General features: G+C 34.5%; 1 protein-coding gene and 1 long non-coding RNA gene across 4 annotated transcripts in view; one reads left to right on the plus strand and one right to left on the minus strand.

Moving 5' to 3' along the window:
• The window catches only part of DOP1B (DOP1 leucine zipper like protein B), a 151,809-nt gene that overhangs the window by 103,469 nt on the left and 35,677 nt on the right, over positions 1-12,663 (minus strand). For 2 of the 3 annotated variants that reach the window (XM_074213944.1, XM_074213943.1), the window contains exons 7-9: positions 9,601-9,724; positions 3,457-3,566; positions 2,487-2,601 (exon numbers count right to left, since the gene is read on the minus strand). In XM_074213944.1, the coding sequence (XP_074070045.1) occupies positions 2,487-2,601; positions 3,457-3,566; positions 9,601-9,724 (349 nt within the window). The remainder of the gene's footprint in view (positions 1-2,486; positions 2,602-3,456; positions 3,567-9,600; positions 9,725-12,663) is intronic. The other variant, XM_074213945.1, reaches the window with a different exon arrangement.
• The window catches only part of LOC141506832 (uncharacterized), a 32,236-nt gene continuing 31,731 nt past the window's right edge, over positions 12,159-12,663 (plus strand). Inside the window, exon 1 of the long non-coding RNA XR_012473982.1 lies at positions 12,159-12,244. This is a non-coding gene — a long non-coding RNA (uncharacterized LOC141506832). The remainder of the gene's footprint in view (positions 12,245-12,663) is intronic.

Raw genomic sequence — 12,663 nt, forward strand, 5'->3', positions numbered from 1 at the left:
GCTGAGTTTTGGAAAACTGGCAAATGGGAGAAAAATGTTTTTAAAAAGCAAACAAAAAACCCAGTTGTTATAGGAAAATATTCAAAAAATGATAGTTAGGTCTCAATTTTTAAAGTAGTATAGTACACTTGAATTAAGGAATTAATTCCTCAAGATGAGAATTCAGGATTTCTTTTGTTTTTCAGATACAATGAATATAAGTGGTTTTACGAAAGACTGTTGAGAAACAGTATGACTACTTGACAAAAAAAATCTTAATATATGACAGAGAAAAAGAGCAGTTTAAGTGTTGCCAAAGATTTAGTGAGTCTCAAGAAAAAAAAAATATATATATATATACATATATATGACATTAGTAGATAGTCTAGCAATACACACACACACACACACACACACACACACAAAGATCCTTTCCTATTATATTTTTCCTTCTTTAAAGAAAATATAAAGAAATAATATGGTTTCTGTGTGAAATCTGTTTTGGAACCATCTGAATAAATTTTGTCATTACTGAATCAAATTCCAGAGGACTCTATTTCCTAATCTGAAATTCATAACATCTTTATCAAAGACTAGTCAATTTCTTCTTTTTTTTTTTGTTTTTTGCAAGGCAATGGGGTAAAATGACTTGCCCAAGGTCATAAAACTAAGTAATTATCAAGTGTCTGAGGCTGGATTTGAACTCAGGTCCTCCTGACTCCAGGGCCAGTGTTCTATCTACTGCAGCAAAGTCAAAGTTCAGGGAGAAACTCTGATGCCTGTGGAGATATATTTAGGGTGGTGAATGGTGAGAATAATAAAGGGATTAAGACAGCAACTGGTAAATTATGGGAAATGAGTAAACCACACTGACTATCTTGTGACTCAGTTCTGGAGTTAGCTCAGTTCCCTTGCTATCCACTTATGCCTCAATTCAGTATCTGTCTTGTGAGAAAATTATATTATTGTGGAAATTATGAAAGCAATTTTTTGTATTGTTTGAATCTAGCCATGCATGGCTGGGAAGTTGAATCACTTCCATCTGTTGATAAGAGACACCTAATTAAGGACCTAAATTATGTTGACTGGGAACCCAATCAGATGCAAAGATTGATGCAAAGAATTTTCTCACAAGTGAATATCTCAAGCAACTCATATACATTATTTGAAAATTGCTTCTGATCAGTTGATCAGTCAGTTATTGTTACCATATTCCTTTGACTGAATACAATTTATCATGCAATATGATTGACTTGGAAGTAAAATAATTCAAACAATCAGCTGATGTTTCCATACTCCTTTGACTAAGTACACTTGGTGGGGAGGGAGTAGAACATCTCTTTTTCTGATTTCAGGAAATTGCACCTATTTTCCTTCTCCCTCCCAACTTGAAAAGTTAATTGGTTTTATTTGATGAATTGGTTTTAATGTATAAAAGTCTGTCCTGTATTTGGGGTGCAGTGCTAAAGTTGAGAAAGGTGACTGATCCTGAGTTGCTGGGCAACTGGCATGTACTACTTAATCAATAGGCTTGGAATCTCAAGTCTTTGTTTCCGCAGTCATTTTATCTTTCTTTTCTTGTCGGTTAGGCAATTGGAGTGTGACTTAACCAGGATTATACAGCTAGCAAAGGTTTGAGGCTAGATTTGAACTCATATCCTCCTGACTCAAAGACTAGGACTCTATTCACTGTACCACCTCACTGCCCCCATCATTTCATTTTTTACCTGCCACATTGGACAAAGGCAGAAACTCCTTCTATAAAACCAATTAAGAGAAAAAATCTCTCTTTCTCTACCCTTGATCAACTGAATTGGTTTGGGAAGATGATTCTCTAGAGTGCATTGTTGACATTATTATTATTTTAAGTTATTCAAAAATTCCAACCTAAACTTTGTGCTCTTATTTAGTCTTGACAGTAGAATTTTGCTTTTGTCTCTTGGTTATTAAAAAATATTAAGTAGAAATGGTTTGGTTAGAGAGATGTTCAAAACTAATTTCTTCCATATCTTTTTTGATGTCTGTCTCTTTATAAGCTAAGACTTAAATAATTAATTAATTCTGACAGATTTGTGCCAATCAAGTTTGGTATGGAATTTTTCTTCTAAAAAATTAAGGAGTGCAAAAGAAACAGGTTTGGCAAATGGGTTTCACATATTATCTATTAAAATCAAATTAATAGATTTTAGCTACTGAAGACAGATTCTTAAGGTGTGATAACAAGACATGCAATACTATTGACTTGGAAATAAAGCTAGACATTTTATTACTATCATTTCAGTACGTGAAATTCATATGATAATATAACATTCATAAGATGAAAAAATCAAAAGATAATTTTCATCACTCTGATGTCAACTGATGTTTTTTTTTTTTAATGTTTTTCAACCGATGTTACTAAAAAATGATCCTGAAGTATAGGAAAATTCTAAAGTACTTCTGAATCAAAGAAATATTAAATCATTTTCAGCACAATTTTAGCATTAAAATACTTTTTACTATGTTACCTATTTCAGGCTTGTCAAGGAGACTAACAAGGATACGGAAAGGTTTCAGGTAAGCCTGCTGACTTTCTTCAAATTCAGAGCTGGTGAATTTCTGATGCAAAATTTCCATCAAAGCCTAGTTTAAAAAAAAATGACATGTTAAGGTGAAAGTTTAAAAGATTATTTTTTTCTTTTTGGAGTGGACCTAGAGTCAGGAAGACCTGAGTTCACATTTGACCTCAGATACTTATTAGCTGTGTGACTCTAAGCAAGTCACTTACCTCTGTTTGCTTCACATTCTTCTTTTGTTTTTGTTTTTTTTAGTTTTTTTTCAAGGCAATGGGGTTAAGTGATTTGCCCAATGCTTCACTTTTTTCGACAGTAAAATAGAGATGGTAATAGCAGGGATGTTGTAAAAATTAAATGAGAGTATTTGCCAAAACACTAATTATAATACCTAACACAAAGGAGGAGCAAGCTAAATGCCTCCTCTCATTTTTTTTTAGGTCATTTTGAATGTTGTAATATACTACTAGATGGAACAAAATATGTTCTTGACATAGTCCTGCAAGATATAATAACTAACTTGGGGCCTGAAAGTGTATACATCAAGGTGTAGTTGCAATGGCAATATCAATGTCAGTGAACAAATATTTATTAAGTATCATCTGCCAAGCACTGTGCTAGGTGCTTCAAATGCAAGTACAAAATATGGAATAATACTTGCAATAAGCTTACATTCTACTGAGACAATAAATACATATAAAACACAAGTTCATAAATACAACATTGATAAATATATATTTATAACAAAGTAATTAACTACATAGTAAAAATTTATGAGACAGGGCACTTCTAGGGGTTCAGGAAGATATAGATGCACAGACAGAACACACTTAGGTTTTGTCAAGGCTCAAAAAAATAGGCCTATTGATATCTTAGAACAAATAGCTCTCTGAAGTTCAAAATTGGGCAGAAATGATTTCCCTACCTCTACTAGGAGGTCTTTTGAGTATTTTTCAAAGAAATAGGCAGATTGGTCTTCATAAGATGTTGAAACATTCAATTGAGGCACAAGAGTATTTCCTTTGATATCTGAGCCTACAGATGAAATAAAAACATTCATTCAGAAAGGAGTTTAACATAAAACATATAAAGTAAGCAAGTTAATATTATATAAGATGGGGCAAGATTCCAATCTTCTAATATCTTGTAATGCAATTTATTCTAGAAAAGTAGAGAATGAAAATGGAGCAATAGAGTTGGAATCTCACTGACTGAAAACTGGTAACAGCAACAAATCATAGCTCAGGTCAGGAGCAGGGAATGTCCAACCCAAAGCTTGTCTAAGGCCTGAAAAATCATTTGGACTGGAGCTGCTAAGGCAACCATAGGAGGGAGTCAAAATTCAATAAATCTAGGAGATTTTTAGGGGTGAATTAATTAAATGTTTGATCAAATATAGCAGGCTAATTTTTTATTTTTATTGATCTGTTTATAAATATAAATATTAATAGATTGTTCCCACTTAAAACAGATCTCTTGTAACAAAGTAAAATTATTAAATAAACTTAATGATACAGTGACTTAATTTATAAGTGTATATAACATTAGCAGGCTAATTTTTAGGTTGATAATTATGTATGGTCTTCAAATGATGTTATAAATATCCAAATGATCCTTAGCAAAAAAAAAGGATTTTCTACCCCTGGCTTAAATAAAATATCATTTTAATCCACCTTAACGGTCTACATTTAATTTTTGTACTGACATGGACAGCCTTGATTCTGTTAATGAGAACTTCTGTATATAGCAGGTGTGTTCACTAATCCCTGTCCAATTAGCAAATAGGCATAATAAAAATGTTCTTAGAATACAATAATGTTTTTAAGAAACTCCTGTGCTAGGTAGAGAAGAGATATAAAGTTTAGATAACATATGGGCCATGTTCTCAAGGATTTTACAGTCTAGTAGAAGAGATAAGCCATGTGAACAGATAATTCTAGTTTAATATTACCCAACTGCTACAGACAATTACAAAACAAAGTACTACCAATGCCCTTCAGAAATTAGCTATAGTTTATTTCCCAGGCAGGGGCAAATAGGTAGCACTGTGGATACAACCAGGAAGACTCATTTTCCTGAGTTCAAATCTGGCCTCTGACACTAAATATGTGATCCTTGATAAGTCACTTAACTGACTTAATGTTTCCTTATCTGAAAAATGAGCTGGAGAAGGAAATGGCAAACTACTTCAGTATCTCTGCCAAGAAAACCTCAGATGAAGTCACAAAGAGTTACATACAGCTGAAATGGATTAAACAACAACAATCTCAAGCAATACATGCCAGTTGCATAACAAATCAGGACTAGACTTCCATAGCTTGGTACTAGACCCTGAAATACAGGGGGAAATTCATTTTTATGTATTAAGAATAATTAAATAAGATCAATTAATTAAAAGAAAACAATTAACAGGATGCAAGGATATAAAATTATATAATCTGATTTCTAATAGGAGGAAAGATTAGGGAATCTTTGAGTCAGAAGGGGGATGAGTGCATTTCAGTCAAGTTGGGAGGGAGGCAAGTGGGTTTCGAGTTCTTTCCTTTCCCAGATGTGGGAGTTGCTGATTAATTGCATCCAGTTTCACTTATAAAACAATAGATGGTTTCTGCCATCTAATTTTCCATGGATGATTTGCAAAAGATAATAAGCTGGAGGGTAATACATGCAATAGCACAAAATAGAGTCAGTCTTCTTGAGATAGAGTCCAATTGTTTGGTTTTTTTTTTTTGATGCTCACACGAAACTCCATTTCATAACTGGCCTTCACTCTATCTCATAAAAAGTGAAAAAAATTATGCTTTGATGTACATTCAGAGTTCATCAGTTCTCTTGAGGTGGATAGCATTATAAGTCTTTCAGAATTATCTTGGATCATTGTATTGATAATAGTAGCTAAATCTTTCACAGTGGGTCATCATTACAATGTAGCTGTTATGTACAATGTTATTCTGGTTCTGCTCACTTCACTCTGCATCAGTTCATATACACCTTTCCAAATTTTTCTGAAGGCATCTCCTTGTCATTTCTTATATTAAAATAGTAATCTGGGCAGCTAGGTGGTACAGTGGACAGAGTACCAGCCCTGGAGTCAGGAGGACCTGAGTTCAAATTCAGTCTCACACACTTAGACTAATTACCTAGCTGTGTGCCTTGGGCAAGCCACTTAACCCCATTGCCTTGTAAAACTAAAAAAAAAAAATAGTAATCTATATAATTGTATATCAACTCAATTTCCAATTCTTTGCCAGTACAAAAAGAGGTGCTATACATATTTTTGTATATATAAATCTTTTTCTTTTTTCTTTGATCTCTTTGTGATACAAACATAATACTGTTATTGCTGGGTCAAAGATTATGCATAATTTTTTAGCCATTTGGGATATTTCCATATTGTTCTCCAGAATGACTGGACCAGTTAACAACTCTAACAGTGCAACAATGTATCAATTTTTCTACATTCTCTCCAGAATTTTTCATTTTCTTTTTCTGTCATCTGATAGGTGTGAAGTAGTACTTTTAATTTGCATTTCTCCAATCAGTGATTTAGGGTATTATTTCATATGATTATTAATAGATTTCATGTTTTTCTTCTCCTGAAAACTGCCTGTTCATATCCTTTGACCATTTATCAACTGGGTGATGCTCTCATTTTTATACATGTGGTTCATATATTTAAGAAATGAGACTTTTTAATAGAGAAAATTGCTATAACACCCCTCTCTTGCTCCCAATTGCCTGATTCCCACCTACTGTCTTGAAATATTATTTATTTTTATATCATCCTAACATAATTGACTCATTTTACTGCTGAGGAAATGGAGGTAGAAAATCACTAAGTGACCTGCCTTTGGTCATACAATTAGTATTTGTCTGAGGTAAGATTTGAACTCCAGATCTTTCTGACTCCAGGTCAGCACCTTAACACTATGCTATGCTGACCTAGGTAGTCTGGAGAGGGTCAGTTCTGACTATATCCAAAGTTGTTCATCACTATTGTTCTATTAGAAACCAGGAGGGATGGGAATTCAGGGAAACCTGGAGGGATTTGCATTAACTGATGCTGAGCGAGATGAGCAAAACCAGAAAAACACTGTACACCCTAACAGCAACATGGGGGTGATGATCAACCTTGAAGGACTCACTCATTCCTTCAGTGCAACAATCAGGGACAATTTTGGGCTCTCTGCAATGTAGAATACCATCTGTATCCAGATAAAGAACTGTGGAGTTTGAACAAAGATCAAGGACTATTCCCTTTAATTTAGAAAAAAAACTGATACCTTATTGTCTGATCTTGCTATCTCTTATACTTTTTGTTTTTTTCCTTAAGGATATGATTCCTCTCTCTTCACACTCAATTTGGATCAATGTACAATGTGGAAACAATTTAAAGACTGACAAATTGTTTTCTGTGGGGGGGAGGGAAGTAAAATGGGAGAAAAATTGTAAAACTCAAAATAAATAAAATCTTTAATTAAAAAAAAAGTTGTTCATGCTAGTTTATCAAAATCACAGCTTCTTAGAGATAGAATATTTTACCCCAATATTCAAGGGTATAATGATGAACTTATTGTTTTATGAATGAATTACATTCCATCATTCTGTGATATTAGTTGCATGGGGGGGGGGGGAAGGGGTTGGTACAGGAGATGGAAAATCCTGTGAATATGAGTCAATAGGCCCAATCCCAGACTTGCTTGATTCTGAAATGGGTACTATGATCAGAAGTGATAGTTCAAGGTCGCCCATTTTCACAAGAGTAGATGGATGAAGGAGACTTAGACATATTTATAGACAGAAGGAAATAAGCCAATAGTCAGGGAGAAATTGGTTAGTGAAAGAATGGGGACAGTGGGAGCCATCTGCTGGAAAAGTCAAGATGGAATAGCATTACTTATGCAGGTAGAGGGATATGCTCATGTGAGATGGATGAAACAGGAGATAGTGGGAGAAAACTGAGTGATAAGAAAGGATGACAAAAGAAAAAGAAGGAACTCTTATTTTTGGTCCAATTTTTTCTTTAGTCCAGTATGAAACAAGATTATGAGCTAAGAACATGGAGCAAGGGAGAGCCATAAGACTCTAGGTGGAAATGCAAAGGTTTAGAAAGATTCTGGTGGTGAGTAGGTTAGTGAATCGATTAGGGATGTATAAAAGTATCTCCTTGCTGCAAATCATGGCCTGGATGAAATTATGTAACATAAATTTGTGTTGGATCCACTTCACACAGTTTTGTAATGATCACCAGCTTTGTTTGGCAACACATGAGGAGGAGCAAAGGCAACAGATGGTAGGAGTAAATCAAAATGAGGTTTGCCAGCGCAAGATGGACAGTGATCCAGCTATGGAGGCAATTGTGAGTGCAAAATCAAGGGTATGAAAATCTCTGTTTTTGCTTAAATGAGGTGGAGTAGTCTTGGAAAATAAGCAAATTGAGGAAATGATGGTTAAATGTGTTTGAGAGAGTACATATATGTATTAAAGTCTACTAATATGAGGGTAGGAGAGAAAGATTGAATTCATTGAGGAAAGAAATGGAATTCTCTGAACTCCTAAGGACTGGTAGAATATAGCTACCACAATTTTTTTTTTCAAGGCAAATGGGGTTAAGTGGCTTGCCCAAGGCCAAACAGGTAATTATAAAGTGTCTGAGGCCGGATTTGAACTAAGGTACTCCTGACTCCAGGGCCAGTGCTCTATCCACTTCACCACCTAGCTGCCCCACTACCAGAATTTTGATCTAGTAGATGTGGACTGAATGAACCTCAAAGGTGTGATGGAGGTAGAAATCTATAACAATTGACTTCACTCTATTCAATTACCGATAATATACTGCTTTTTTTCAACAAATACTACCTTTTTTCACTGACCGCAATGAATTATCATAAGGGAAATTTGTATATAAAAATCCTCCTGCTTGCTTCCTTCATCTTCATTATTAAGAAGGAAATATTTTTACTCTTCTTTCTAATACTCTCTATTCTTTAATAGTAACTACACAGTATAGTTCAGGCAACTATAAGGGCTTCTATTTAGTCTTACATAGGTTATTATGTATGTATGTATGTATGTATATTGTATTATGTATGTAACATGGTTACAAATAAGTATTGATTCCCCAAAACCCATGCCCACAATATATTCCATCTAAATTGGTCACCATAAATGAGACACAAATTGGAGAAGATTCCATCTACTTTAACCTGCATTTCATTTTTCAGAAGTATCCTATACTTCTTCCTTCAATGCCTTTCCTCTCAAACAAGCAGAAGTATTCCTATGATGATAATGAAGTACCCCTGATAAAAAAGTAATCTCACTGCTGGCACCTAGGAGCTCCATAAAATATTTGTTAGCACTCCCTTTCTAAGCCAAAGTAACTCAAGCATATGTTCACTGTTCCCCCCATGTCCTAAAGTTAAAACAACTTGAACTTCAAGTGAACCTCAGGTTTTGTCATAAGGGGAATCCTTCCAACAGTCCCTCCAAACATTCAGGTGAGACAGAAAGAGAAACAGCCAGATAGGGTAGAGGTACTATGATGACACAATTACTCAACAGGAAAACAATCAGTATGTAGCAAAAGGAAAACCTGTCCAAACTACACATAACAGAGGTGGGAAGAAAGGATAGGAGGGGAGGGAGGAAGAAAAATCTATCCAATTTGTTTTTTTTTTTCATATATAGCATAAAGAACACATTGTCTCAATTTACAACAACATGAAATTCACCCATTCATTTATTTTCTGTACTAATAGATGCCTACTCCAATGATCAAGTTTGGATAAAATTTCACTATTCTCACACCTAAACTGAAATGGAATTTTACTTGTAATTGGCTTGTATTTTTTGGAAACGATACTATGAAATAAAAGTATAGGCAACAGAACTGAATAAATGATGATAGGCTGCAACTAGCAGCATTATTGTATTGTTTTAAATCTATAGTTTCCCAAATATATAATTTAGAAGCTATATACTGAAGTAAAATGATTCGCAAATTCTGAACAACAAATGAAACTACTTTAATTTTTAAACAAAAAATTATTACATATTCAGTCAGTACCTAGCAACCACGCATAAAATCTTCTGTTAAGAGACATATCTCTTCTCAACAAAGTCTGGGTAGCAGCTGAAAGTATTCGAATAATATCCGATCTGAGCAGTGGAATGGCCCTTTTATTGGAGTCCTAATAAAAAACAAAGAAAACTTTTCTGTAGATAATTGAAGAAAAAAATTCACTGCCTCTCTGAATGTAATTATCAGCAAACTATCAGAACCTTTATTTCTAAAACTTTACATTTAAAACCATGTCTCAAAAGCAGTTCATGTTTTAAATCAGTATTTCATAAACAAAGACCAAAGATTATTAACTTTAATTTTAAAAAAGTTATCTTATTATGTAATTTTGCTCTCTCATATTTTATTTTTTCCTTAATGATAAGATTTCTCTCTCAACACATTCAATTTTGATCAGTGTATAGCGTGGAAACAATTATATTGTTTATATTATATCAGACTGCCTTCTGGTTGGGGAGGGAAGTGAGATTAGGGGGAAATTTGCAAACTTTAAAAAATAAAAAATAAATCAGTATTTCAGTGCTGGAAGGGAATTTTAGTATTCCTGAAGCTAAAATCCCTTCCAGATAGAGAAATCTAGTCTACAATATCTTTAAGAAATACTTGAATGTCTTAATAGGAGAGAAGGATAAAATGAAAAAAAGCATTTATTAAACTCTTACTATGTGCTAAGCTTCACAAAGATCTCATTTGATCCTCTACCATGTGTAAGGAGCTATTAGCTAATAGATAAAAATAAAATAACCCCTGACTAGGGAAATATAACAGACACAGATCAATAAATACAAGGTAATTAGAAGAGAAAATACTAACAATTGCATGAATTAAAGAAGACTTCACAGAGGAATCTGACATGATTAACAAAGAAGAAGTAAGGCTTCTGAGATGAAGGTGCTGTGTAAATTCTAGCTATTATCATTATTATTATAACTCCATACAGTATAACCATAGGAGGATAAACCTATAGAAACAAGGTATAGAAAGACTGAATATAAGAACAACTTGAAGACCAACTGAGCTGGAATGCAGATAAATAAAAGGGACTGATTTAAAATAAATCTGCTAAGGAAAGTTTGAGCTAGATTTTGAAGGACCTTAAATGCCACTCTAAGAAATTTATTCTTTATCTTAGCATCAACAGGGAACCACTCAAAGTTTTTGGTTAGGAAAAATGACACCAAGAGCTATACCATAGGGAGATAGTTTTGGAAACTGTATGCAGGATGGATTGGCCAAAGGAAAGACTGGAGATAGGGAGAATAATTAGGTTATAACAAAGGAATCATCAGAAGTATTTTTCTTTTTTTTTAAATTTATTTAAGGCAATGGGGTTAAGTGACTTGCCTAAGGTCACACAGCTAGGCAATTATTAAGTGTCTGAGGCCAAATTTGAACTCAGATCCTCCTGACTCAAAGGGTGGTGCTCTATCCACTGTGCCAGCTAGCTGCTCCAAATCATCAGAAGTTAATGAGGATCTGAAATAGGGTGGTAGCTTACATGAGTGGGGGGGAAAGGAAATGAATGCCAGAAGATGTGAAGAGAATTGATAGCACATAAAAACTCACTAGCTATATAGGGGGAGAAAGAGTGAAGACCTAATGAAAATTTAGAGATTATAAACCTAGATAACTGGAAAGATGATAGTAACTTGAATAGAAATAGAAATTTGTGTTTAGAGGGGAAGATGAAGAGCTTCATTTTGGGCATGTTGAATTTGAAATGCTTTGAAGTATAAGTGCCAAGCTGGCATTTGGTGCCATTTAAGAGATTATGTCTAAATCTGAAAACTTGTGAGTCATTTATATAGAAATAATACCTAAAAATTGGAACAAATACTCACCCAAAAGGAAAATGTAGACAGAAAGAGAGAAGAAAATTTAGAACACAGCCTGGGAGGATACTTACATTCATGGGATAGAAGAATAATAAAAGAGATCAGAAAAGAGTGGTCAGGCAGGTAGGTGGAGAATCAGAAAAACTGCAACCTGAGACTTAGGGAAGGACAACGTATTCAAGAAAATGGGGTAGTCAACACACACACACACACACACACACACACACACATACATACATATATATATATATATAAATGTGTATATGTGTATATTTAGGCTTTTTCCCCTCAGGCTAAACATACAGTGGCTATTCATAGGTTCGATTCTACTACTGGTCAGAAAAGGAATTATGACTTTATTTTTAATTGGGGCAAACTAGAGATTCTCTTCTCTTTCACCCTCAGCACAACCTCATCATAGAGGCTACTGGGTAGCATAGTGGATAGATTACCAGCCCTGAAGTCAGGAATACCTGAATTCAAATCCGGTCTCAAACACTTAATAATTACCTAGCTGTGTGGTCTTGGGCAAGCCACTTAACCCTATCGCCTTGCAAAAGCTAACCAAAAACCCCTCCAAAAAAACAAACAACCTTATCATATTAGCATCATACTTAGTGTGGACATCTGGTCAGCTAATACCACTGCAGCTTAGAACTTCTGTGCTCAAAAGATCCAAGACCTCACCCTCCCTGGCAACAGAGATCACAGGTAAGCACTAACATGGCCACAAAGAAAAGCAAGATGATAGTAGGTCATTAGTCGTATTGGAGGGTTTGAGAAATAATTGAATGGTAAGTAAACAAGGTCAGACTATACAAAGAGTTTAGCAGCAAAAAAAAATAGATAACCCCTTGAGGAGATGATTTTTTTCCCCTAAGAATGAGAGATCTGAATGTGAACTTAGGCAGGTAGTAAGAAAATAAAGAGGACAGGTACAGTAACTGATGCGACAAGCTGCTGAAAGAGATGAGATCACAGGAATCAGATAAGGAAGCTAGCTTTGATAAAGAGAAAGATTTCTGTCTCAGAGATAGAGACAAGGAAAAGAGTATGAATGAAGAGGTTAAAAAGGGTTTTGAAGTATGGAATAGAGGGGATCATGACAGATGTTCTCAATTTTCTCAGTAAAATAGGAGTTTAAAGAGGTAACAGTGATCTTGAAAAGAAAAGTTCAAAACATTATTGCAGAAAGCAAGGTGATAGATTGGGG

Source organism: Macrotis lagotis, chromosome 1 (genome assembly GCF_037893015.1).
Source record: "Macrotis lagotis isolate mMagLag1 chromosome 1, bilby.v1.9.chrom.fasta, whole genome shotgun sequence".
NCBI lineage: Eukaryota > Metazoa > Chordata > Mammalia > Peramelemorphia > Peramelidae > Macrotis > Macrotis lagotis.